Source organism: Elaeis guineensis, chromosome 6, assembly GCF_000442705.2.
Source record: "Elaeis guineensis isolate ETL-2024a chromosome 6, EG11, whole genome shotgun sequence".
NCBI lineage: Eukaryota > Viridiplantae > Streptophyta > Magnoliopsida > Arecales > Arecaceae > Elaeis > Elaeis guineensis.
In genome coordinates this window covers 114,765,899-114,792,173 of record NC_025998.2, presented here as the reverse complement: position 1 = coordinate 114,792,173, position 26,275 = coordinate 114,765,899, and the positions used below count along the sequence as shown (strand labels likewise).

Below are 26,275 nucleotides of genomic sequence, written 5' to 3'. Positions count from 1 at the left end.
TGAAAAGCTCATATTGGTGCACTAGTATATTAATTTTTGATTTTTTTATTTGATTAGTGCCTTCATGAGTAACTACAAATCTATTTCAAATTTTTTTACCGAGTTGCAAGTGAAAATTTGGTTAAACTCATTACTATCCAAGGCACAATACAAAATATTCATAGTCTTGGCATTTAGCTAAATTGATCTTTTATCTTCTTCACTCCAATTCTTTTCAGATTTGGTAACGCTAATGCCATCAACTATAATAGTGGATGTGTACGGTCCATAAATTATGATACTCCACATATTATAATCAAGAGCTTGAATAAAAATTCTTATACGAGCTTTCCAATATGTATAATTTGTGTCATTGAAAAGTAGCAGTCTATTAGTGGATTGCCCTTTGACAAGTAAACCTCCCAATTATATTATCATGATCTTTATCTCTTGACCGTTAGATCAATATTTTAGCTAAGAACCAAGCTCTGATACCACTTGTTGTCCAGCTAGACAACCCAGGGGGGGTGAATTGAGTTATTAAAAACTTTTACAAAATTTAAACAAATATGTGTAGTGCTAAAATGTATATAAGCAGAAAATACAGCAAATTAAAGATTGAAAGTAAATGCAGGAGAACAGCAAGATCACACACACACAAACACTATAAATTTATAGTGGTTTAGTGTACCTCAAGCACCTACATCTACTCCCCAAGTGACTCCTTGAAAATTTTCACTATAATCAACATGATTATGGTGAGTTTGTTTTCACCAGACTCACAAACTAACCCAATTAGTTTTAATACAGGTCAATCAATCAAAACCTTTACAAGTCTTGTCCTAAGGCTCCTCCAAACTAATCCAAGTTTGATACAAATTAGTCCTTCAAGTTTCAGCCCCCACTGAAACTATTACAGCAAACTTAAACAAAAAATTTAAGACAATAATGAAAATCTTATAGCGGTTGATTTGTTGTCATTGAAGCTCTTTTTTGAGAATACTTTGAATATTAGTAATGAATGCTTTTTCTCCTCCTTGAATGCACTTAGAAAATTTAAGAGACAAGTTGTTGGAAGTCGGTGAACTCTCTTGAAGGCTATTGAATGCTCAAAGTGCTCTTTTTCTCATGAACAGTATTCTTCTCTTATTTTCTTGCTTATCCTTTTATCTCTAATTTGTTTCCTCCAGGCTCTGATTGATTTAAACTCAATTCTAGCCCTTTTTTATCATTGGAGGTGGAAAATAGTTGTTAAAAATTTTTCTAGATAAAAATAGGCTTCTGTAGAACTAGTCATTACGTCTGTCAGATGGCGTCGAGTCAGCTCGAATTACAGATCCTAAAAAATCAACATTTTGTCCTTCTGAGTGAGTCAGCTCGGGTCTTGTTTCAAGCTAACTCAAGCTATAGATCTCAAATTTCAACTTTCTATCCATTGAGAGAGCTGGTTTGAATTTATCTCGAGCTGACTCGGGCTATAGGCTTGAAAAAGCTTCTTTCTGTCAATCTAAGAGAGCCGACTCAGATCTTGTTTCGAGTTGGCTCGACCTGCAGAATCCAAAAACCACTTCTCTGTCATCCTGAGAGAGCTGGTTCGGATCCATTTTTGGCTCAGCTGTATGCCAGGCTAAAGTATTAGAGGCGTTCCGTGCCAAAGCTAGCTTAATTCATGGGTGGGTTGGTCTAAATCTTTAGAAAATTTTTCTTGTACTGAAAGTCTTCAAAATTAATTTTAATTGACTCAATTAATCTTCAATTACACTTGGAGTCTTTCAACAGTATTTTTCCTTTGCAAAAATATTTTTTGACATATTTGAAATATGTTAGTATCAAATTATGCTTTAATATTTTATGATCATCAAAATCATTCCTGGAAATAACAATGGATCTTTTTGATCTTTGGTTTCACATATATGGCTGCACTATTCTTTGTTTCACATGCATATTTGCACTATTCTTTGTTTCGCATATGTGGCTATACCGTTCTTTATATTTATCTTCATGGCAAAAAATAAGGGGCTACCACTGGAAGAGGCGAGGAAGATGCTTAAATAAAGGGATTTGCATCTCATGTTTTGGACCAAGTGGTCAATTTTGATCAAAAAGAATTTAGAAAGATAATGGAGTATGTTAAGGATCCTACATTTCTTACATGAATCTATTTTAATGAATATTAAGCTAAGAACTTGGCCAAAAACACAAAACAAGCAATATATGGGAGATACTATAGTTCAAGTTTTTAACATATTTGAGAATTTTTATCGCATGAGTCCAAAATGAAAGACTAAGAACCAATTCGATAATGCTTTTCTTTTGTTCTTTTGTTATAAAAAAAATCTTAGAAGAATGAATTAAATCCAAAAGTATATATAATGAAAATATTTTACTTTTTGACATTATTTTTTAGATTTGGATTTTTTGCATGTATACCCTCTTAAATATTAGATTTTGCATAGATACCCTTTGAAAGTTGATATTTGCATGTATATCCTTATAAAATATTTATTTGGCATGTTTACCCTTCTTTATCTTTTTTTTGCATATATACCCACACCATCTAATGTCGTTAAAAACTTAGTGATTTAAAATTGAAATGACTAGAATACCCTTAATGGGTATATATGCAAAAATAATATTTATAAGGGTATACATGCAAATATCAACTTTACAAGGGTATTCATGTAATTTTGTATATTGAGAAGGGTATACACAAAAAATTTCTAAGTACATGAAAAAAATTCAAACAAATTAATTAATGCAATAGTCTTAAGAATCTTATATTTATTAATTAATGTCATAGCTTTCAGAATTCTATATTCATTATGTTAGATGCATGCCCTAGAAGTTAGACTAACCAACACTTGTAAAATTTTTTAGGATATATTTTGTAATATTAACTTATAAATTAATAAAATTAGATTTATTTTTATTCATATCTATATTTATTAAGTGTCTATGAATTATCCATTGAGTTAATGGGTATAATGACGTATATTCTCAAGAGTTAAGAATTTGAGATATATATCATTAATAATTAATTCATCAATTACTTCCGATTGTAGGATCATCATGGGGGTGGTGTTTGATCCAGAGAGATTGGTGCATGTTTGCTTTCTTAGGATAGATGGATCTTGAATCTATAGTGTGGAGACATCGGAGTGAAGTACAAGTGCTTGTTAAGAAATAAGAGTACTAAGTGTGATTAAACATGAGTAGTCACTAAGATATCTACCTTCTCGTCAGTGACTAACTCGATGCTATAATAGTATATCTAGTTCTTAGACCTACGATGTCTCGGTTGTTCATAGTGAGGGTGCTATAGTTTGAGTACACCATAACTCGATCTCCTAGTCATACGGAGCTTTGACGTGTATTTGGCTATAGTAGACTCATTGTAGGAATAAGATGTACACCAGATGGGATCTGTCAATCTCAATAGATGAGTAATCCTATATAGATCATGACACTGAGTCCTAAAGCCCATGGCCATGATAGTGTGAATGATAGAAAGATGTTTTCATAAGATTTCATAATGAACTCGAGTCGATTGATTCTATCATACGATAAGAATTAGGTTTGACGAGTTATCTTTAATCTCTGTCTTGTTGAGACTCACGATAGAAGAATCGAATCACACAGCAACCGCACCTAGAGGTTTAACAATTTGATTCTGATGGGTTGCCACTACATATTGTTAGGTATCACTGATGGATCGTGGGACTAATTAAAATTATCTCGATGATCCATTATTCCAAATTGGCTGAATTGGAAGGAGTTTCAATCCATTGAAAAGGATTTCAATGTTATTGATGATAAAAATCATAATTTATCCCACTATCAAACAGAATTGAACCTATAGGATCATACAAACAAGGATATTGATCTAGGATTGCACAATTGAGCTAGCATAGTCTAATTGAATTAGGATTAATTGAATCCTAATTTTGGGTTTAAGTAGATCATGCTAGCACATGATTAAACCTAGTTTCTCCTTGATTTAGATTTCTTATTAGATAGAGATTAACCAAATCAAAAAAAGCTCTTTTGGACACCAAGAGTTGGAGTTCTTGAAGCCACCCATGTAAGAATTAAATGATTGGGTGCCAATAGTTGGTGCCCCATATGTTTCTTCAATGTTTTGTGTGTAGAAAGAAGGGTACACGCCCCTTGGATAAGATCAGGGGCATGCACCATTTATGGATAAGGGTGAGAGGATAAAGGCATCATCCTCATCTAAATTTGAGTTCAAATTAAGATGAGGATAAAGCTCCATTTGATTTTAAAGGGGGCTTATCCCCATGTGGATGAGGATAAGGGGTAGCCCCTATTTGAATTTGAAGGAGTTCAAATTTAAATGAGAGTGAGGATAATGTGGCACCTACAATCTTTATCCAAAGATAGCACATGCCCAAATACTTTTCTTGTAGAGTTTCTATGAAGAATTGGTGTGGAAATGAGAGGGAGGGGGCACCACTTGCATGAGAGTCCTTCTGCTTTAAGTCATTTGATGACTTAAAGCCCCAGGACTCTTGGATTTCTAAATCTATAAATAGGGCCCCTGACATAAGGTTTATTCATTCGAAACCCTGAAGCTCTCCTTTCCTCTCCATGTGATCTCCCTCTCCTCTCTACTCTCTCCTCCTCTCCAACGCCCAAAGGAGTTGGACTGGTCCATCAGGTGCACTCGAAGAGTCAGGTGCTGATAGATCTACGCGAAGGAAGAAGAAAGCTGCAATCAAGGATTGATCGAGATTCTGTTGGAGTCTGATTGAAGGCTGATTCAGGAGCTTGCTGATCCATCTTGGTGAAGATGGATCGACGTCAGAGAAAGTATCTTAGTTCAAGTCCGAGTGGATATTTATAGAGGTCGGACACGTGTGCGGCTCGACAGCAAATCTTAACTCCATGATCATCGAACAGCAGTGTTCACTACCTGTGCAAAGATGATGATGTGATCATCATAATCAAATTAAAATTATTTTAAAATTCTCTTGATCTTAGATTTATGAACGATCTGACACAGATCGAGATGTGATCTCGATCGGATCACATGCCGGATCAAATTTTTGAATTCCACTACATCCTGATTCTGTCGATCAGACGTGCAATCTTTTCTTCACATTAATCAAATTTATGGCTATGAGATTCATGCTTTTATGCTTCTACACAAGTAAAATGAATTGATACATCAGAAATTAATAGAAGTCTCCAGATCTTACATGCTATCATTATTGGTGCATGTGTGGTGCTCCCAAGCTTTAGGAGACCATGAGAGGAGCCAGGGGTTGACTCTGGGAGGTTAAGACCAGTTTGGATCCTTGAGCTAGGATAGGAGTGATCCTAGGGTGGAGGCAGTGCGTAGCTCTCCACGGACTCAAGGTTTAGACAATGAGGACTTTGAGGGGTATGATTGGGGCTCCGGATACTTAGAGATACAAGGTGAAGTAAGGAACTAGAGTCAGGGATGAAGCTACGAGAGAAGAAGCAGTTTTAGCAGGTTAGTTGACTCAGACTGAAACTAGATCGACTAAGTTACAAGTGGACCGACTCAGTCTCAGTCTGAATTGACTAAGTCTCAAAAAAATAAAAGATAGAATTTCAAAAATCTATGGCATAGTACGTAGGTTAGTCGACTCAGTCCAGTCTTAATCGACTAAGTTTCAAGTTAGTCGACTCAATCCAGTCTTAGTCGACTAAGTCCCAAATTAGTCGACTCAGTCTGAGACTGAGTCGACTTAGTTGTGCTGACAAAGTATAGTGGATTTTCTATTTGGGCCTAGGATTGGGTTTTGATCCTAGAGTCTTAAGATCTGGTTTGATAGATTTTAAGGGGGCTAACTTAGGGATTGGTCTGGGATGAAGTCCAAGGGATGAGAGCATATAAGACATGGGTATACATGGGCTCGGTGAGTGCTTTCATATATTAGATTCAACTAAAGAGTTTTTTGATTGAACCTATTGGCTATGTATATATATACATAAGATGTATTAGGATTTCAAGGATGATTGAGATGAATGGAATGAATTGATCTTTTCTCCCTAACTCTCTCCTTCTCTGGTTCCAAGGCCAAACCCTAGCCATCTTCTCTGTTCTTCTTTGTCTGTTGGATTAACATCCAGGTTTCACACGAGGTGATCCTCATTTGGTATGGGAGTTATATCTAAAATTTTTCAACAAGTGGTATCAAAGCCTGGTTGCATGAATAAAAGAAGGAAGACGTCAAAGATCAAGGTTCAACCCTATTTTTCTGCAGCACCTAAGTTTGCCCTGTTTTCTTCTTGTTACTTCCTTGGTTGTGGTGATCTTCCTAGTAAGATGGAGGGTTTTTTGATCCAAGGAAGGTAGAAGGAGATCTGTTTCAGATCTGATCTCTTTTTTGGGGTCATGTGTCATGGTATTGCAGAAGGATGTTTAAGGCTGGTTGTTTGCTTGAAGGGTAGAATGGCTTCAAGTAGGTTTAAGATGGATTTTGAGAAGTTTGATGGCAAGAAAAACTTTATCTTGTGGCAATAGTGGGTGAAGGACTTGTTGGTGCAGCAGCGGATCTATAAGGTCTTGGTAAAAGAGAGATCGAAAAAGATCAGCACTGAGGATGGGGAGGAGCTAGAGGAGATTGCCTTCAACATGTTCAGGATGTGTTTGGTGGATCAGATTCTATCAGAGGTTAGCATGGAGACCACGATGAAAGACCTTTGGAAGAAGCTAGAGAAGATGTACATAGGCAAAAACATGACGAGCAAGCTCTAGTTGGAGAAGCAGTTATACAGCTTGCGGATGTTTGAGGGAGGCAATCTAGTTAGTCATATTCGAAGGTTCAATCAGATATGTTTTGATTTGATGAATATGGATGTGAAGATCGAGGAGGAAGATCGAACGTTGTTGCTGTTGTACTCACTCCCATCGGCGTATATTGGTCTGATCACAACCTTGGTATACGGCAAGGAGTCATTAGAGTATGAGGAGGTTGTGGGTGCCCTGAGATCGAATGAGTAGTGAGAGAAAATCTGCAAGGGTGGCTCTACTTTGGAGGCACTTGCTATTCATCAGAGGCAAGAAAGACCAGGAAAAAAAAGTAAATCGAAGGACAGATCGAAAAAAGTCTTGAAGTGTTACAGGTGTCACAAGATTGAACACTTCAAAAAGGATTGTCTACTTTGGAAGAAAGGCAAGAGAGGAGAAGAGAGGGGTTCTATCGGTACAGTCACTGAAGGTGAAGAGTCAGATGAGCTCTTGGTGGTTTTGGAAGAGCCCACAGTGTGCAGTATATCCAAGATGACTTCAGAGGGGTTTGCAGAGTGTGAAGGATCCAAAGGGATGGCGACGGAGTTCGAGATACAACTAGAATACAGGCGATTGCATGAAGCGAGGCAGACGCAGTTGGGACACAATAGCTGTGGACCACAGGATGAATGCAGTCGGGACATAGACGGTTGTGGGCTGCAGCACAGCCATGGCCGGAGATAGGTGACTGTGCAGCTATAGCATAGTCATAGTCAGAGAGATAGGTGACTGTGGTCCACAGCATAGGTGCAGTTGAGATAGGCAGCTACGTAGTTGTGGCATGGGCACAATCCGATACAGGCGGCTATGGGACACATGCACAGCTGGACTATAGGCACCTGCAGGATTTCTTGAAGGAGAAGGCTACGGTCGGCTTCAGAGAAGGTTCAGTCCTTTGCAGGGGCTCATAGAAGACTGAAGATTTAGGTGGAGCATTATCCTGAGATGTCTCCACTGGTGCATGTGGCATCAAGAGAGCCTTAGATCCAGGTGGAGGCTGTGTAGTATCAAAACTGAGGATACCTTGACGGACACATGCTTCAAGTTCCTTGGTGGTAGAGGCATGCAGGTGCAGGATCAATGCACAGGGCGTGGTGCGTAGGAGGTCCACTATGGCAGCAGATAGTATCTAGTGGATGCGGATGCATCGGATGCATAAGCATGGAGTACTAGAGAGCATCATCAGAACTTTTCAGCATGAGCATCGATGCCAGGGAAGTCTCATGACTGAAAAGGAGTCTATGGAGTCAACAGGACACAGGATGGTGCCAAGAGACAAGCAAGGTTCTTCAGTCCAAGTGGAGGCAGTTATCTTCGAGGCCTCCAGGGTTGAAGGAGATGGTATCAGTATTGGCGTTTGCACGATGAGTTGTCAGAGTGCGTAGCAATAGCAAGATCATGCAGATGGATCGTGTAGAGGTTTGCCAAGGCTTGGGGGCACCGAGGTGAAGATTGTTGGTACATATATGGTGCTCCCAAGACTTGGGAGACCACAAGAGGAGCCAAAAGGGTTGACTCCGAGAGGCTAGGATCGGTTTGGGTTTTAAAGCTAGGACAAGAGTGGTCTTAGGATGGAGGCGGTGCGTAGCGCTCTACAGGCAAGAGGTTCAGATGATAAGAATCTCGAGGGGCATGGTTGGGGCTCCAAATATCTAGAGATATAAGATGGAGTAAGGAACCAGGGCCAGAGATGAAGTTATGAGAGAAGAAGCAGTTTCAGCATGTTAGTCGACTCAGACTGAGACTAGATCAATTAGTTGTAAGTGGGTCGACTTAGTCTCAGTCTGGATCGATTAAGTCTTAGAAAAATAGAAGACATAGTTTCAAAAATCTGTGATAGGCCATAGGTTAGTCGACTCAGTCCAGTCTTAATTGACTAAGTCTCAGATTAATCGACTCAGTTTGAGACTGAGTCGACTCAGTTGTGCGGATAGAGCACAGTAGGTTTTTTGTTGGGATCTAGGATTGAATTTTGATCGTAGAGTCATAAGGCCTGATTTGATAGATCTTAAGGGGGCTAACACAGGGATTGGAATGGGATTAAGTTCAAGAGATGAGAGCATATGAGACATGGGTGTACATGGACTCGATAAGTACTTTCATATATTGAGTTCAGCCAGGGGTATTTTTTAATCGGGCCTATTGGTTATGTGTGTGTGTGTGTGTATATATAGGATGTATTAGGGTTTCAAGGATGATTGAGATGAATGGAATGACTTTATTTTTTCTCCCTAACTCTCTTCCTCTCTGGTTCCAACGCCAAACCCTAGCCATCTTCTTTGTTCTTCTTTGTCTGCTGGAATAATATCTAGATTTCAGACGAGGCGATCCTCATCTGGTACAGAAGTTGTATCGAAAGTTTTCCAACAATAATAAGGTTAGTAAATAGACACACAACTTAACCACTTGAAGAAATTTTAGAATCCTTTCATTTTTGTTTTAGAATACTTGCACTATATTTTATTTGCAGTGACTGGTAAGAGTTCTACATTATACTTTGAGCATGAACACAAGTCAAATTTAGCTTTTGTCATTCATAATCACAAGATATTTTTTCCTTGCTTTTATCATTGTCAACATTGACAATTCTAGATACATGTTCATAAAATTGGAATATTGCTCATATGTCATAGGGCAATGACCTGCATACGGCCTATAGAATATTATTTGTATGAGCAGAAAGAATTGTGCTTTACAATATCATTGTTAGGGGTCATAAGAAATAGGAGATCATGATTGGCTATTGCCTAGTCAATGCCGATAGTGCAATATTTAATTTTACACATAAATTAAAGATTACAAGGTGGTCCCTTGATGACGCCTTTCCTATCATCTATGATGGAGAATGAAGTCTTAAAAATAATTTCTTGTAAAAGTTTCACTATTTGATTTCAGCTATTGCATATTTATAACTTAAGTCACTACCAACCAAAAAGAAGGAAGATAGTCATGGAATCAGTTAAACATATTATGCTGTCATATAGTCATTATTGCATCTCTTCGCAAGTGGAACACAGATATTCCATCAAATATAAAGTCATGTTGGAATACAAGCACAACAAGCATAATATGAGGTGGAGAAGCTAATATTTCTAGTAAATCAAAAAATTTATCCACATTTCTACAATCAAAAAAATATTATCGTATTGTAAGAATATTATCTTGAGTATTGTAGAACAAAATAAATTACTATAGAAAAGAAAATTGGATCCATCACCAATCAAGATTGTGGGTAGACATTATCTTCTCCAACTAAAATTTTCATTCCTTTAGCTCACTTACAGGATCATCCTTTATTTTTCTTTCCTCTTGGTGCTATAAATACTATATATGTACCTTTTGTAATTGACACTGTTTATTTTGAACCATTTTCTTTAGACCTGCAATATTTCAGTCATAAGCAAGTGATAAAGGACAAAATATTATTAGTTAGAGTACTGTTGTATATTACCTTCTATGCTTCTTTGTGCAAAAGATGAGGGTATCGAAGCTTGAGCTTGCTCTACTACTAGATTTTTGCAAGTCTTTGCATGATATTTGAACTCATCGTAACATTTATTTTTATGCATTTTCTTCAATGTATTCTCATCTGTGCCTCTAATTTTCTTCTTTTTTTGGCCTCCCTAAAGGTCATAGATTGAGCCTAGGTGTAGCACCTCATATCCAATATCAACTTTTTATACATTGGGCCTCATCAGATAATAGCTCGATATCTAATGCATAAGCAATTTTGTACTTTACAATGGTAAAGTATTTTAAGACGTAATTTCTAAATTTGCACCTTTTACACTACAAATGAAAGCTACAGCATGCATATAAGGAATACCTGACACCTCCCATAAATAACAAGAACACCTTTGCTCATCTCAAATTACTTCATATCTTTCATTATTTTCGATTATTTTTGCTTTGTAATTACTGGTTCTATAAATATTATAATCACCTAGCTTGAGACTGGTGTCGCTTATATATTTCATTACCACAAGAACTAAATTTTCCTTCCAATGGATAGCCATTATCCTTCTTGTTTCTATTTTCACCATAATTTTTTATCGTATGATATCCAATAAACAAAAAATTGATCTTTGTCTGGCCTAAAAAATTTAGGCATTAAATAACTCTGAAAGGTTGTTTGTTATATAAAAGCACTTTTCTATGATGCCAAATTGAGATCTATATTATAAACCAGTATTTTCAGTACTAAGATACTTGAATGCCTCCAAGCTAACCTCTTTAATTTTGATTTATGATATCATCATGCTCAACTTTTGTATATGCCTTGCAGCTCCCCATACCTTAATTTTAAGCCAATGTCCTAAAAACTTTGTTTGAAAATTTTTATACAAATGTCTCATATATTTTTTATGTTCTGCTTGGGGATATATATATTATACTGCTTCTTTTGGTCCTTTTGTCGATCTGATACAAGTATTAAACCTTTTAGAGTTCCAATTGATTCTTTAAGTGCCTCCAAAAATCAAGTCCAGCTATCAATATTTTCATATTTTGTTATATCAAAGGCAACTAAAAATAAATCATTTTTTTCATCTAGTGCTGTAGCAGTCATCATCACACCTCTAAATTTTTTCTTTAGGTGGCAACTATCTAGGCCTATGAAATGCCTATAACTAGCTAAGAAGCCCATACTATAAGCTCGTAGAGAGATAAATAAGTAGTGAAAGTAATGATCATCACCCACTACGTCTAACTTCAACTTTACTATACTGTCCAGATTTCTTGTCAAAAGCTTCTCCTTAAAATCCTCTATTCTCTCAAAAGAATCTATCTAATTACCATGAATCGTAGATATGGTAAGCTTCTTTCTTCACCAAACTCTCTGATATAGAGTTTAAGATGATAGAACTGTAACAATCTTTTTCTTAGTTTGATAGGAAATAAGTCATCCACTTTTTTTAGCCAACCAATCACCCTATTATATATCCATAATTATGTGGCCATCTTATTGCCACACTTATGCACAAATGAGCATGTACGGGGCTCTTTCAATTTTTCAACATATACAAGTAAACACAATAACATATTAGTATTTGCAATATTTTTCATAAGTACCATGATATAAATGATTAATATTTTAATTTTAATACCTGAAATATATGTCTATCACATGATAGTGAAGCATGAAGCCTTCAATTAGATGATTTATCTTTACAACTCACTATCATTCTATTTGGTTCTCTTTTGAGAACTCTTATAGCAAATTCATTCAATACAGTATATTGACTCAATACCAACTTGAAGTGTTCTCTATTTATATATTTTGTTCCTATGATCATATTAGGATTTTCATTATTTTATCTTATATATCTCTCCCTCATACTCTATGATATTTTGATCACCATCGTTATCATTAGAATTAGTACTATAAATACTGTGATAACTACTTTTAGAACCATAAATTTTAATATCTGTTTTCTACTCCTCATGAAATACAGTTTCATCATTAACCCTCCATAAGCAAAGGCTCCTCTCATGATGAACCGTTCATAGCAACAACTGAGATATCAGTGCCAACGCTAGCTACATGCTCACTTATATTTTGCCTTTGGTTCTCTCTTAACTCATCCACTCAAACCTCTTTTATTGCACTTGCAATACTTCGATATATTTCAATTTGATCTCAGCTGCCTAATGTTGATTGAGCAAGTTGTACATCATCGATCTCTTTTATGACAAATAAGAAATATTCTTTTGAATCCTTGCACCCCTTTAACAAGCTCATCAATTTGTGATCTGTATCTAATATCATGTAGGACTTAGATGATAAATGTCTAACTACTAACCAAATCTTTATGGTTTCTTCCAGGTTCAATTGAAGGTATGCATTGTATCATTATATAGGTCCTTGCAGCAATAGCGGCAATATTAATTAACTAGCTCTTTTGTCTCCCAAAGTAATACTTTATTCTTATAAAATTCTTAACCTTCTTAAAATATTCTCCAAATTTCATCTTCAATTTGAATAGTTGCTGCTCCATTTTAAGAAGCTTGTAAATGGAATAAATAAATATGAACGACATAGATTGTAAGAGAGAATGCTTATCAACCAAAACTATATTAACAAAATAAAAGAAAAGGGAGCACAAAGCTTTTACCAATTCATGTAATCATGACCAATAAAAATATAAAGAAAAAATTAATAATGACTATTTCTATGATGTAGAGGTATCAAGTTAACAATTTTGACATTTAGAATAACCATTGTAGTAATATGCCATTGAACTTCTTTAGATACATATTAATTTTTTTGGCAAGAATAATTGATCTAATAAGATGAAGTAAGGTGCAGTTATGTACATGATGAAAGAATAGTAGAGAAAGAATAATAAAAAAATTTAATAGGAAACATATCAATGAAGAAAACTGAGTAGCAAATAGCTCTTTAATGAAGGAAAGGTACCGACAATGATCTCTAATGATGCAAAGTGAGGGATCACGGATCAAGTCACAAAGAGATGAGGGGAGAAGAGTCTCTCCAATGGCAAGGAGAGCTCCAGTAGTAAGGAGAGATCCGATGGTGAAGAGAACTCCGATAATGAGGTGAGCTTCGAAGGAAACAGAGCAACAAATGGAATTAGGTGAAGGGATGGTAGCAATAGCGATCTTCAATGATGGGAGGGGATTGATAATTGGAGGGACTACGACAAGGAGAACTCTACAGTAAAAAGAGTTTCGACGATAAGGAGAGCTCTGAAAGAAAATGAAGTAGTGAATGGATTTGGGCGAGGATGGTAGCGTCAATAATCTCCAACGATGGGGAGAGATTGGCAATAAGAGGATAATGGTGAGCGCCAAGGAAAGGAATGGCAAGGGAAGAGAGAGATCCAAGCCATTGGTGGTGCAGAATCAAATCAATATTAGAAAAAATTGATGTTTAAAGGATCATGAAAATAGAGAAGAAAATTGCAATTGAAATTACCAAATGGATCGATTTTCTCTCTCCAAAAATAAAAAATAATTTTAAAACCCTAATTGATTTTTCATTTAAATAATTATGGTTATTCTTAACGGTGTTAGAAGAACCATTATGTCAAGGGTATTTGTGCAAAAAATAGTGTTTGACGAGGGTACAAATGCAATTGATGATTTTAAGAGGGTATTCATGTAAATTCAAAATTTTAGAAAGATATTCATATAAAAAACCCTTAAAATTTTAAAAAAATTATATGAACATCCAATCAACTTTAGTTTAATTTTACTTACACTCCTATACTTTAAAAAATATTAATTGATCCTTCTAGTTATCGATATGTTCCAATGTGGTCCAACTGTCTATCTTCATTAATAAAATTTTATAAAATAAAAAAATATTCTTATCTCCATCTCCCTCTTTTCTCTTCTCTGATTGATCTTCTTCTCCTCCATAGTTTGATGTCTCTTTTTTTTTCCTCCGTCCTTCTTGTCCTCCCTTTTCTCTTTTTTTTTTCCTCATCTATTTTTTCTCCTCCATGGCATCTTTCTTTGCCTCCACCCTTTCCTTCATTTCTTTCCTTTTCTTCTCATCTACTTCTCCTTCTCATCCTCTTCCTTCTTCAAGCCATTCATAAACCATCCTCCTTTTTATGGCGGCCTTTTCCATCTTCATCCCTTCTTATCTTCCTCTTCTTCTTCCTTCCCATCTTTTTTTTCTCCTTGTCCTCCTCCAACATATTCCCTATCGAGTAGCTCATCTTCCCTCCTTCCCTTCTTCCTCATTCATTTCTCCTCCTCATGCTTTTTTTTTCTCCTCATCCTCTTCCTCCTCTAAATCCACCCATGAGCCCTATCCCTCTATGATAGACTCCTTTATATCTGTCCCTTCTCATTGGTAACCTATCCTTCCCTTTCTCTTTCTCTTCATCCATTTCTCCTCCTCCATGGCTGCTCCCTACACCTCCATCCATCCCTCCACCTCTTTCCTTCATCTTTATCTATTTTTTCTCTTTATCCTCCTCTTCTAAACTACCTATAAGCCATCTCCTTCTACAGCAGCCCCTTCCACCTCTGTTCCTTCTCATCGGTAACCTATTCATTTCTCTCCCCTTTCTCCCCACCCTCTTCTTCTTCTTATCCTTTTTCTCCTTTTTTAATCTATTCTTTGTCGGCAACCCTTCTTTTCTACTCTCCTTTCTCATTCACTTCTCCTTCTCATCCTCTTCCTCCAAGTCTATTCATGAGCGAAAGACATTTCGTCCATTGAAAGAAAAAAATATTATCATTTATTTATAAAATGAAAGATTAGATCATATTGGAATATATCGATAACTAAAAAGATCAATTTGATATTTTTAAAATACAGATATGTAAATAAAATTGAATTAAAGTTGAAGAGATATTAATATAATTTTTTTTAAAATTTTGTAGAACTATTAGGAGAAAACATCAGTTGCTTTAAGAAGAAAGTGAAAATAAAAAATTATTTAATAAATTAATCAGATTTAAAAATTTAAATTTTTAATCTATTTAATAAATAAATTAGTTTTGAGTGGATAAATTTTGATGGTACATATAGCGTACCCGGCCCGATGGCAGCCTCCGGCAAAAAGCTATTAAAACCGGCAGATCTAGATGGACCGGTGAACGGTCCGGTCCGGTCAAGTCCGAGTTGTTCTTCCCCTTCTTAAGGTGGTTTAGGCCTTTGAGGCTTACGACGCAGCACCCGAGCAAGAAAAGTGGGCGCCCATCTCGCCCTCCCCGGTCTCTACCCTCAACTTGCTCGCTCGGTCTCTCTCTCTCTCTCTCCCACCCCCCCCGCGCCTTCTCGGAGAGCCTGAGCGCGCTGTGATCCCGGAGAAGAAGGGGCGGCCGGCGGAGGAGGCAACTCATACGGTTTCCAGATCGCACGCCCTTTCTCAGGTTTTTTACCATTTGTTAATCTGTGGTTTGGATTCGTCAATCCATCTGTTTTTCTTGTGGAATTTGTGCAGATCTTATATTCTTTGAGGTTTTGGGTGTGTTGAGTTGGTTTTGGGAAAGGTTTTAGTAGCCACATTTTTAAGTTTTCGGAAGATAGATGCGCGTAGATTAAAAAGGCTTGAATTTTTCTGTATATCTTGGTGATCCCTTTTTTTGTTTTATCTTATTGTGAGTGTATCTCTTCGATGTCTTCCACTATCCCATACGCAAGACCAAGATATCCAAGTAAGGCTCCAATTACACTCCGCGCCTTCCCCTTTACTCCTCTCCCCTCCAAATTCCTTCTCCGGCGGCTTTCCATCCTCCGCCTATGGGCCTGGTGATTAGATTATGCAGAGAGGGGGTTGGCTCCGAAGTTTCCTGGAATTTTTTGTCAAACTGTTTTTTCGTATTTTTCATAATTTTTGAAAATAAAAAAGATGTATTTATTTTAGTACCGAGTTCACTTGGTAAACTCTTATCATAAATGTAATTGATCCAACCAGTATTGTCCGTAACTTACACCGAATATCATTGATCCAACCACAATCCTTAGGATAGATTGGGAGTTACGGGGTCCTAATGGAAATAGGAAGGATTGACTGAGTAATTAGTGCATGATGATTATGAAAAAAAAGCTCAATACGAATATAGACTAAATATTGAAGTTTCTTTTATCAATGGGGATGGAGTTAGTTTGGTGAGGAGACACCAAAGAATACTTGCTTGGAAATAGTGAGTTGATCTTAGAGTAGCTGACCACATATGGTTGAAGAGGATACCTATGTGAAGCCCTGGTTTGTTAAGCCAGTTGATTTGAGGCTTGTTACTTATATGCAAAATTTTAAGTAATAGGTGTTTTGGTTATATCATTCATGCTCGGTAAATTTTGTATTTTGTGCTGGCACTTGGCAGGCATCAACACAGAGATATGCGGGCTTTCACATGGATGCACAAAGATACATTACAGTGCACCATAAAAGGATACACATTTTAATCTAGACTTGTTTGGCTAGCCTAACAGTCATGACAAGGCATGAGGCCTGTTAAATTTATGTTTGATTGGGAAATTGATCTAGGACAGTCAAAGAGAAGAAGCTTACTGATCATGTTGATATTAGATAAGAGAAGAAATAAGGATTTCATGGGTTAGACGGGCTTTAGGTAATTAAAGTTGGAACTATGGTCTATTATTCTTCAACAAGGAATAGGAATTTTGAATGTAAGTGGCTATAGAGGTGGATTTCTATAGGAATTTTATGTTGGACATATTGGGCTAAGGTTAAACCAAAGCTCTATTAAGGATTTGAAGGTTTTTGTGAAGACATAGTTAGATCCCACATTTTCTGTGATTTTAGTATGTCTATTTAGTGATGAGTGAGCTATCATTGGAAAATGCACATAAGAAAACAATGGATAATAATAGCTTAAGTGTGAAATATAATAGAGTGATTTTTGGGTTTTCTAATGGAAAGATAAACAGAAAGAAAAACATAGAAGCAAGATGCAAGGGTCACACAAATAGGATCCATGTTTAATTGGCAGTGGTAGACCACCATGGACCCAAGGCATCATGTGTTGAGTTCAAGGTTCACACCTTTGAAGTTTGAAGTATCAAGTCATAAAGATATGAAACCATGTGTTGTTGCTCAGATTCAAAGTGTTTTGTAGTAGAGTGTATCACTTTTATAGATATGGGTCCCTTCTAGATATAGCAAAGAAAGACATAAACAAGAAAGTTTCTTGTTCTCCTAAAGGGACAGTTAAGGATTATATTTTTCTTTTAATAAAGGCAAAAAAAGAAAGAACTAAAAGATGGAAGCAACTTACACCATTCGGATTTTTATGGAACACTATAGTAAAAGCACTTGTGAACTTTCCAAAACCAATCCCTATTTTTTAAGATTTTACTATAGACTAGGACCTTTGACTAGGAGTGTGCAAGCAAACTGATCAAACCGCAAAACTGATCCAAACCGCTAATTTCGGTTTGGTTTGCATTGGTTTTTTCAGAGTCGGTTTGGTTTCAATTTAAAAAGTTTAAAAACCAAAAAAAATCAGTTCTGTTTTGGTTTCAATTTTGAAAAACCGGATTTTAACCAAACCGACTTGGTATCTATCTCTCTCTCTTTCTCTCTCTATATGTATGTATGTGTGTGTATCTATCTATCTATCTATTTATATATATATATATATATATATATATAAACTATCATTGGTTCATTTATATTTTGTCCTAGTCCCAGCGGTTTATTGTTTCTATATTTAGTCCATTTAGCCCATCTCATAAGCTAACCATTTAGCATGATTAGAAAAATTAAAATGGATAGGAGCCCATGGGCCCATCCCGTAAGCTGTTTATTTGACATGACCCAAATGGCTCACAACCCGATAAACCGAACTGAACCATTTTTTTTGGTTCTATTTGAGTTGGTTTTTCTATGTGGTCAGTTTGTTTCAGTTTTGGTTTTTAAAAACTGATTCAAATCAGTTTGGTTGGAAAATTGATCCCAAGCTGATCTAAACCGAACCATGCACACCGCTATTTTTTACAATAATGTTGCCTTTGATAGCATTCTTAAGCTATAGAAAATGAGCACCACCAATATTCAACCCAAAAATTACACTAATCTGAAAAAGTTAAATTTCCTCAAAGATAGTTCAAACTAACACAGGAATATCCACTTAACGCAAAAGAATGCTCCCACAAGATATAAAACTGAAAATAATTCAGAAATACATATCTCTTATTTGAATGAACACCATTGATACTTGGTGCTCTCCCCAATTATTCAAATATAGACATCATCTTGATGTTAATGGGGAAAGCAAATTATAACAATCAATACATTTTCATGAAGTTTTGGTCTGCTTATTGGCAATTATATAAGTACTTATCAATATCTATTCTTTTGTGCCATAATATAGTCACCATTTTACTATGATACAAGCATCTAAACAAGTTTAATATATTCATGTTCATGGGCCTGGGGCTGTGGCATGTTGATGAGGGCATAACATGGTACGTATATCATGGCATCAAAGGGTACAAACTGATATTTAATCCTTGTTCTTGTCCGTGTTTATCTATATTTAAAGATGCTTCACTTGTCCAAAATAAAATATTAGTCTTGTTAGATGCCTGAATGAACTTGAGTCAGAGCAAGTCCTAGAAAATTAACTAACACTGACTTCAGGAACATTCTTCTACCCATATTCTTGATGTTTTTTATGTAAGATTTAGAAAGCTGGGATTTCTTAAATGTTGATATATGGCTTTGATCATCACCATGCAATTAAACAATTTGATGCTTCGCTTTGTGGTATTTAGAGGCTAATGGGTCTTTCAGCTTAGGTAATGCTAATTTTTGATTAAAAAGAAAAAGAAGTTTGTTGCTTAAGCAAAGTAATTTAGTGCTTGTCGTGAGACTTCATATTTTGGTTGACTGGGTTTATCTTTTATGATATCCGAAGGCTCCAATTGCTCACATTTATGCACAAGGAGAAGCTAAACTGTAAAGGTGGTTTGCTTAATGTGGTCAGTTGGAAAAGGGTAAATAATGTGGCAACTTTGCTCATTGTCTTTAAAATTATTGTTTCAGTCACCATGTTATTATTATGTTTGATTGTCCAATTAATTTACATTCTTGTTGAGGAGTGGCAGACTTGACCTCACTTTTTCTAGTCAGGGATGCTCCTTCCCTATGGGCTATTTAAAATATAATTATTTTCCCCTTTTTCACCTTTTTGGGCATGCATTTCTCCTTTTCTTTTCGACCATTCTTTTTCCCTCGTAGTTCTCTCTTATTGTACTTATCTACATTCAATAAATTCTCGAGTTAAATTTTCCTGTGAGTCAGATTGGATGATGTTTTCTCTCATCTAACTTAAAATCAGAATGAGGCCAGTGCAAAGGTGATTTCTCATAAATTACATGTTTGTAGTGAGAGTGTTTGATTTTCTTTTTGTGCAACTTGCTAATTTTGGTTCTTTCATGTTCTGAATATACCACTATTCCGTTCTTTCTCCTTGACAGGGACTAGCGAAGTTGCTAGAAGAATGAGTGCAAGTTTTACCTCAAAGTGGTCAATAGGTAGGTGCTATTAAAATGTGTTTGGATTCATTTTATTTGTGTTACAGTTTATTCTACCATGGTCATTATTCATCATCATTATTTTTGTGCACAATCTTAAAATCCTTCAATTTTTTTTTAAAAAATTGCTCTATATTAGTTGCCTGACGTGCTTTTAGGAAACAATAAAAAAAAGGGCTGAATCATTTTAGAGGTAAGTGACAGCCAACCTATGAGTGCAAGCATGCGTGCATGTGACACATCCAATAGAAGAATCGATATTTACCAAAGGAAAGCCTATTTGGTTACACCTAATTAATTAGTGCATCCATTGCATTACTGTTTTTTGTGAAGGAGATGGTACAGATGAAGTATTCAACTTTTCAATTGTTATTTCAGGAAGGTTATTCTTTAAAGATGAAAAGGGAGAACATTTAGCCAGCTTATTATCTGGTTTGATACCTTGACTTAATAGATTTGTTGTCCTAGTAAACCACTGAGGTATAAGCCTGAACCCTGACTAGTTGAGGTTATCTCTAAGTTGTCATCATTACCAAGCATCAATATCTAACCAATGAACTTTTTCCTTGGAAATAACTTCAATTTCTCGTAACCTGCTTATGAAAACTACACAGAACTGGTAACATTATCACAAGAAATTTTATTGAATTGAGTTTCCCTTAAATTTCTCTGTAATTCTTCTTTTTCCTTTATATGTTTTCCAAAAAGAATATTTACATGAGGTCCAATAATGGCCCATCATTGTCACTTCCTTAACCAATAATTGGAAAATCAAGGTATGGATGTGCATTGCTTCAAGGCTGGCACTTTATGTTCCATACTGCATAAAGTGCTGGCAAGGAGTACCAACTGGATGCTAAGGGCAATACACCCGTTTTATGGCCTGTTTTGAATTTCAGGATTATTGGCAAAACTGCATAAAGGGCTGTTTTAGTCTTTTATTTTTTTAATGCTGTGTTTGCAGAAATATGGTAAGTGCATTGATTTTAATGCTTTAGTCATCCATTTGATGTGTGCTGACTCTTTTATTGCTATTGTAACATAAAACTTCACACCTTCTGCAATTAAATATTCAGTGAAAAACAGTGACCAAAAGAATTCATTGAGAAACAATCAACCGCTAAAGGACATGTGCACAGTGATGTTCACATGCAACTAGAAAACCAGAAGACTAGTTTGAGAAACAAGAAGAGATACATGGGTCTAAGATATAGATGATTCCCACCATCTTAACAAAATTAATGTAGCACATAGATGAAATTTCTTGTGCAATTGAGGCAGAATTATGTGCATCTAATTGAGGCTGTGAAAGAATTATGATGGATTCCTGGTGGACAGGATCACTGATGCCTAGGTAGCAACTAGGTGGACTACCTAATGGCTCAAGCCGTCCTCTGATGTGTGTATAGTTGTATAAAAGAGGAATCATAACTTTGATAAAAGCAACCCTTGATTATTTGTCTATATCATTCTCCATTAAGAAAAATTATGTCAGCCAGGGAGCAAAATTAAAGGATCTTTTTTAACACATTATACTGAAAACAAGAAGAATTTGACTAGAATGCATGAACTACTAAAATTTTAGGAAAAAAATTAGCAGTTGCGATTTTGGAAAAGGAAACTCTACTTTCATAAGGTATATGTTTTGTTTGACAAACCAGATATATCAACTTACAACAAGGTGTTCAAAGAAGGATTTCTCTACCAAGTATTTCTTATGTCCTATTATCCAAATTAACTAAGCATTTGCAAAAAGCAAGTAATTTTATTAAATTTGAACTTTGTTAGCTATTACAGCTAAAGTTGATGGGGATGAAGACTTTCTATATGCTAGGAAAGCATAAATTTGATTTCCAACAAAAGGAGAAGAAAGAAGAGGAAGAGGGGATGAAAACAAAAGAAGGATTAGGGGAAATTAAAGAGAAAAGGAGGAGGAATTGAAAGGAAAGTCAGAAATTTCCGGATGAACCAGAATGGGAATAATTAGAGGACTGGAACAAGTACTGGAAAACAAAGGGAAAAGGAGGAGAAAAGACTATATTGAAGAGTTCCACTTGACATTCAGTGGTGCTGAGCAGTTCAGGCTCAATTTTGAACAATCCAGTGCAACCCAGGTGGTTCTGTCCAGTTTTGCGAAACCAGAGCATGGCAAGCCCCATAGTTCGGCCTGATATTTTTAAAACTAGATCTGACCGACTGGTTCGACCGGTTTAATCGAGAATTGGTCACTTGTCTGATCTGGTTCAAAGGATCTTTTAAAAGTGGTCAAACACAGAACTGAATGAACCAGACAGACTGGCCAGTCCAGTCCAATTGGACCTCTTCATTTTTATAAAAAGAATCAACTCAGAATTCTTAAGTTGTTACCCCAGTAAAACCAGCATTGCTCTGGCAGCAGTAGAGGCCAAGGAGGATCCCATAGGGGGGGGGGGATAGAGAGGGTGTCAAGGGGGCAGTACTCGTGGGCATTGGGGTTGTTGAGGAGGGAGGGAGCAACGGAGGTAGAAGTTGGTGTGGGCAAGGGTTCAGAGGGTGCCACCATCGCACTAATTGAGGGTGAGCAAGCCACCGGCCTTGCCGGAGGTAGTGCAGGCAATGTTAGATTTCTCCATCATTGTGACCTACGTCGCTCCCTATTTTGTTGAGGAAGTAGGCGGTGCAAGTGTTGATGACTTCGCCACCTCATAAACCACCTGTTTTGTCATATTTGCCTTTCAGCCACCAGTTGAAGATGCTGATTCTGATGCTGTGGTGGTGGTGGATGCTCGAGTTGGAGCACTTCGAATTGGAAGAGGAGAATGGAGTCAAGCACAAAACCAGACGGGTGTTGCCAGCTTCGAGGATGAAGTCATCCAGGAAGGAGGGAAACAGCGGGGTTAGCAAGGCTGTGAGGGTTCAGGCCGCCTGAGATGGCCTCATTTTATTTCTTATGGCTAAACGTTAAATACAGATAGTGGGATAGGATGAGGTGGGTTTGGATATTGGGGTTGGGTTACTGGTGTTGGATGCATTCTTGGTGGGTTTAGGAGAGGAGGAGTAGGCCATATCATCGAAAGAAGCAGTGTAGCTTTTGTGTAGAATAATGGGACAACAAACAGCTGCTTCTGCAAATGTAACACATGCTTCGTGGGCAAGGTTCATAGGACAATAAACAATTGGTATTATTGGCCTGCATGACATGCTGATCAAATGATGAGCGCTGTCTGCTCTACCATGATTATTTTCCTTATTTTTATTTGGAGCAGCCTGTTGAACTGGTCCTATGGGACCCTTTGATGGCCAGACAGCTTGCTGGTGCACTATTTGGTGTGGTTTTAAAAACATTGATTCGGCCACTCGGCCAGTTTGGCTGGTATTTTAGATTTTGTGCTAGCCATATCAACATCAGTCACTGTGCAAATGCCATGGTTGTGAAAGGGTGTAGATAATTATTAATATTGACCTTTGTAATTGTCAACCATGGTTAATATTTTTCAACTAGATTTGATATTATTTTTATTCTAGAATTATAAATTGGAATTGAAAATCTTTTTCCATAATTAGAACATATGTGGTGGACCAAAACACTACAAACGTAAACTCTACCATGCGATACACATCATTAAATTATCAAGATGATATTAGATGAACTTAGTAGATTGATTCAAAAATATTACTTAACAAAATAGTATCAAAATTGGATGAGAATGGTGTAAACATTATTTAGGATATTTACTTGGTCACAGAAATCTTCCTACATAAAGGACCCATTGGAGGCAAACTGTATTTTGTAATTTGATGCAAAAGTAATTAGACTAGATATTATTCCTATTTGGCTTGGATGTCTACACTCTATAGTCTCTTGTTTGAGTAGAAAAGACAATGTGCTTGATTATCGAGTTTTTCACTATTATGGGGAATTGTGTTGACTGTATTGCCAAATCACTCAATACAGCATTAGACATTTACTCTGCCCTCCGTCTATGGGACGAGGGTTGTGGATGTATATTTTGCTCCTCCATATGGGGATCCTATGAAACCATCTAGAATGTGGCACTCACTGAAGTTCAATAATGCAAGAGTATTGTGAATAGGAGTTTCGCTGGGAACTATAGATTGAAGAGAGGCAATTGAAAGGGCAGGGCTCAATGGAAAGGGACAGTGAATATTATACAGAACAGAGTTATTTAATGACTATGTATTATGGTATTGCTACCTAAAGTATCCTGACACTAATTATATTATTAACAGTGGGCCGGTCATTGTTGGGGAGCCTCAGCAACAATTTGGTGGGGACAGTGAAAACAACTCATGAAGTAATTCCAAGATCGCATTACAATAGTATCTTCTCTCAGGTACTGCTGTTCTTCCATAAACTTTGCAGATCTTATAGTTCTTGTGATTGATTTAGATAGCATTTAGCTTCTGCATTCCTCTTCGTAAAAAACAATTTTGGTCTTTCCTTTGTTTTGAGTAATTTATCTGGCCATTATTTCTAGAGTGAATGCTTTTTTTTTCTTTTCTCTTCACCTTTTAAGATATGTAAGAATTCTTTTTCAAGAAACCTGTTCAGCATTTAGCTGAACAATTAACTAAGCTGAACCCATATATGTAGAATTTTGTTTAAAAGTTTTAATGAGGTCTATATCTTAACGAAAGAAGCTCAACAAGTGTGCTTTTATCACCAACCTTTCATTGTTTATAAAAAAATGTTAAAAAAAGTTTTTGTGAGCATTGTTCTTTCTATTTTAAGACAGTCAGGGTAATTTGATTACTCTTTTGCTCATTTTTTTCCCAGACTGGAATTTGTTTCTTGCTTTAGTACGCCTTCATTTTCCTTTCTTCTTTTCATGAAAGATCCATGGTTTAGATTACATCTTGGCTAGTAGATGAAGTATATATGCAACTTTGTCACTGGAATTATCTGGAGAGAAATGCATCATTGAGTGGTATTTCCTTAGTTTTATTTTTTTATATAATATGTCAAGTGCTGCAAAAAGAAGCTTTTCCTAAGACTTGAAAGACCGTTTGGTGTATGCAAAACTTGTTTTACATTTCAAGCTCATGCACTAATCTAGCAATTCTGCAGTCTCCTTGGTAGAGGATTCTTAATGAAGCAGAAGGGCAAACCATATGGTAGAGAAATTAGTTCATCATCAAGCATAAATAACATGCCGCATAGCTAAATTGAAATAGAGTCCTCTCTATAAGACAAGTAGAAAGAAACCCGGTTATCACTGCATGCATGGTATTTAGTTTATGATAGCTAAAGCATCTCCTTTGCTCCATTGCAGCAACAAAGAACATTCATACAGATGAGGACAAACCTCAAAGTCGTGGACAACTCTGGTGCCAAACGGGTCATGTGCATACAAGCTTTGAAGGGGAGGAGAGGAGCAAGACTGGGTGATACTATAATTGCATCTGTAAAGGAAGCACAACCTCGTGGTAAGGTAAAGAAGGGAGAGGTAGTGTATGGTGTGGTTGTGCGTGCTGCCATGCAGCGGGGACGTTGTGATGGCAGTGAGATCAAGTTTGATGATAATGCAGTAGTCCTTGTCAACAAGCAGGGAGAGCCCATTGGTACGCGAGTGTTTGGGCCAGTGCCCCATGAGCTCCGGAAGAAGAAGCACCTGAAGATTTTAACTTTGGCTGAACATATAGCTTAAGTTTCTGGTTTCACAGCCTGAACTAGCTCTCCTATTTAGGTTTAGGGATGTTGGGTCAGCGTATGTAGCCTGTGATAGGAGAATTTATGCTGTGATTGGTTATTTTTCGTGCTGAATTTGTCTTGCCGATCATTACGGTAGCTGATGTGAGGGGCTTCAAGAGAGAGTTGTTGTCAATGGCCATATTTTCAGTTGGAACAGGAGCTCTCGTCTGCCTTCAAGTGAATTTTGAGCTTGTTTTTAATGTTTTAACTTTTTAATGTTTAAATAAATATTTAAGGAATTAGACAAGATTGTGGTAAGTTTGTTCTGCCATTGTGGAGCTGCCTGCCTTTAATTACGTGGCTAGGTGAGCAAGCGTGCGGCAGTACCTTTGAGTTGCTTTGATTCTGGAAAAAAATAATTCATGGTTTAGCTTTTCCTCTCATTCGGGAAAAAGAGTGTAAGGTGGCGCAAGGGACCAGTAGGGGATGGATCAAAACTAGTTTATTCATGCTAAAGTTTATGCGTTAAGAGATTTGACGGGATTGCTTATTGACCATACCCACAAATGGCGATCTCCCAATGCTTCTATTCACGAAGTTTGGATAAACAAACTCAGCTGCTGCCATCATTTTCTCCGGTCATCTCAGCTTGCAGTTTATCAGGTCCTGCAACAAATCACCAACCACCTTGATCTAACCATCCCTTGGTGGTGGTATGGAAGTGCAAGTTGGTTCTCTTCATGATATTCTCCAGAAATGGCTCAGGAATTGATTGTCTTGATCAGACGTTGTACTTAGTGGAATTTCTTAGTTTCTCACTACTTCCTTTGAGTAGATGCTGCTTTTATGCAGAAAAAACATGAATATAAAAATTAATGACATTATGCCTTAGAAAATT

General features: G+C 36.6%; 1 protein-coding gene and 1 pseudogene across 2 annotated transcripts; one reads left to right on the top strand and one right to left on the bottom strand.

Moving 5' to 3' along the window:
* Positions 1 to 10,626: 10,626 nt before the first annotated feature.
* LOC140858817 (uncharacterized) lies at positions 10,627 to 12,756 on the bottom strand (annotated as a pseudogene).
* Positions 12,757 to 15,389: 2,633 nt separating this feature from the next.
* Positions 15,390 to 25,684, top strand: LOC105046789 (large ribosomal subunit protein uL14mz). 2 transcript variants are annotated; one of them, XM_019851041.3, is made up of 5 exons: positions 15,400 to 15,613; positions 19,513 to 19,567; positions 19,689 to 19,745; positions 23,976 to 24,079; positions 25,019 to 25,684. In XM_019851041.3, the coding sequence occupies exons 3-5, from the start codon at positions 19,712 to 19,714 to the stop codon at positions 25,391 to 25,393; spliced, it is 513 nt and encodes a 170-aa protein (XP_019706600.1). In that variant the 5' UTR covers positions 15,400 to 15,613; positions 19,513 to 19,567; positions 19,689 to 19,711; the 3' UTR covers positions 25,394 to 25,684. The 2 variants fall into 2 exon arrangements, with proteins under 2 accessions (XP_010923818.1, XP_019706600.1); XM_010925516.4 differs by lacking the exon at positions 19,513 to 19,567 and having other exon boundaries at positions 15,390 to 15,613.
* Positions 25,685 to 26,275: the final 591 nt, after the last annotated feature.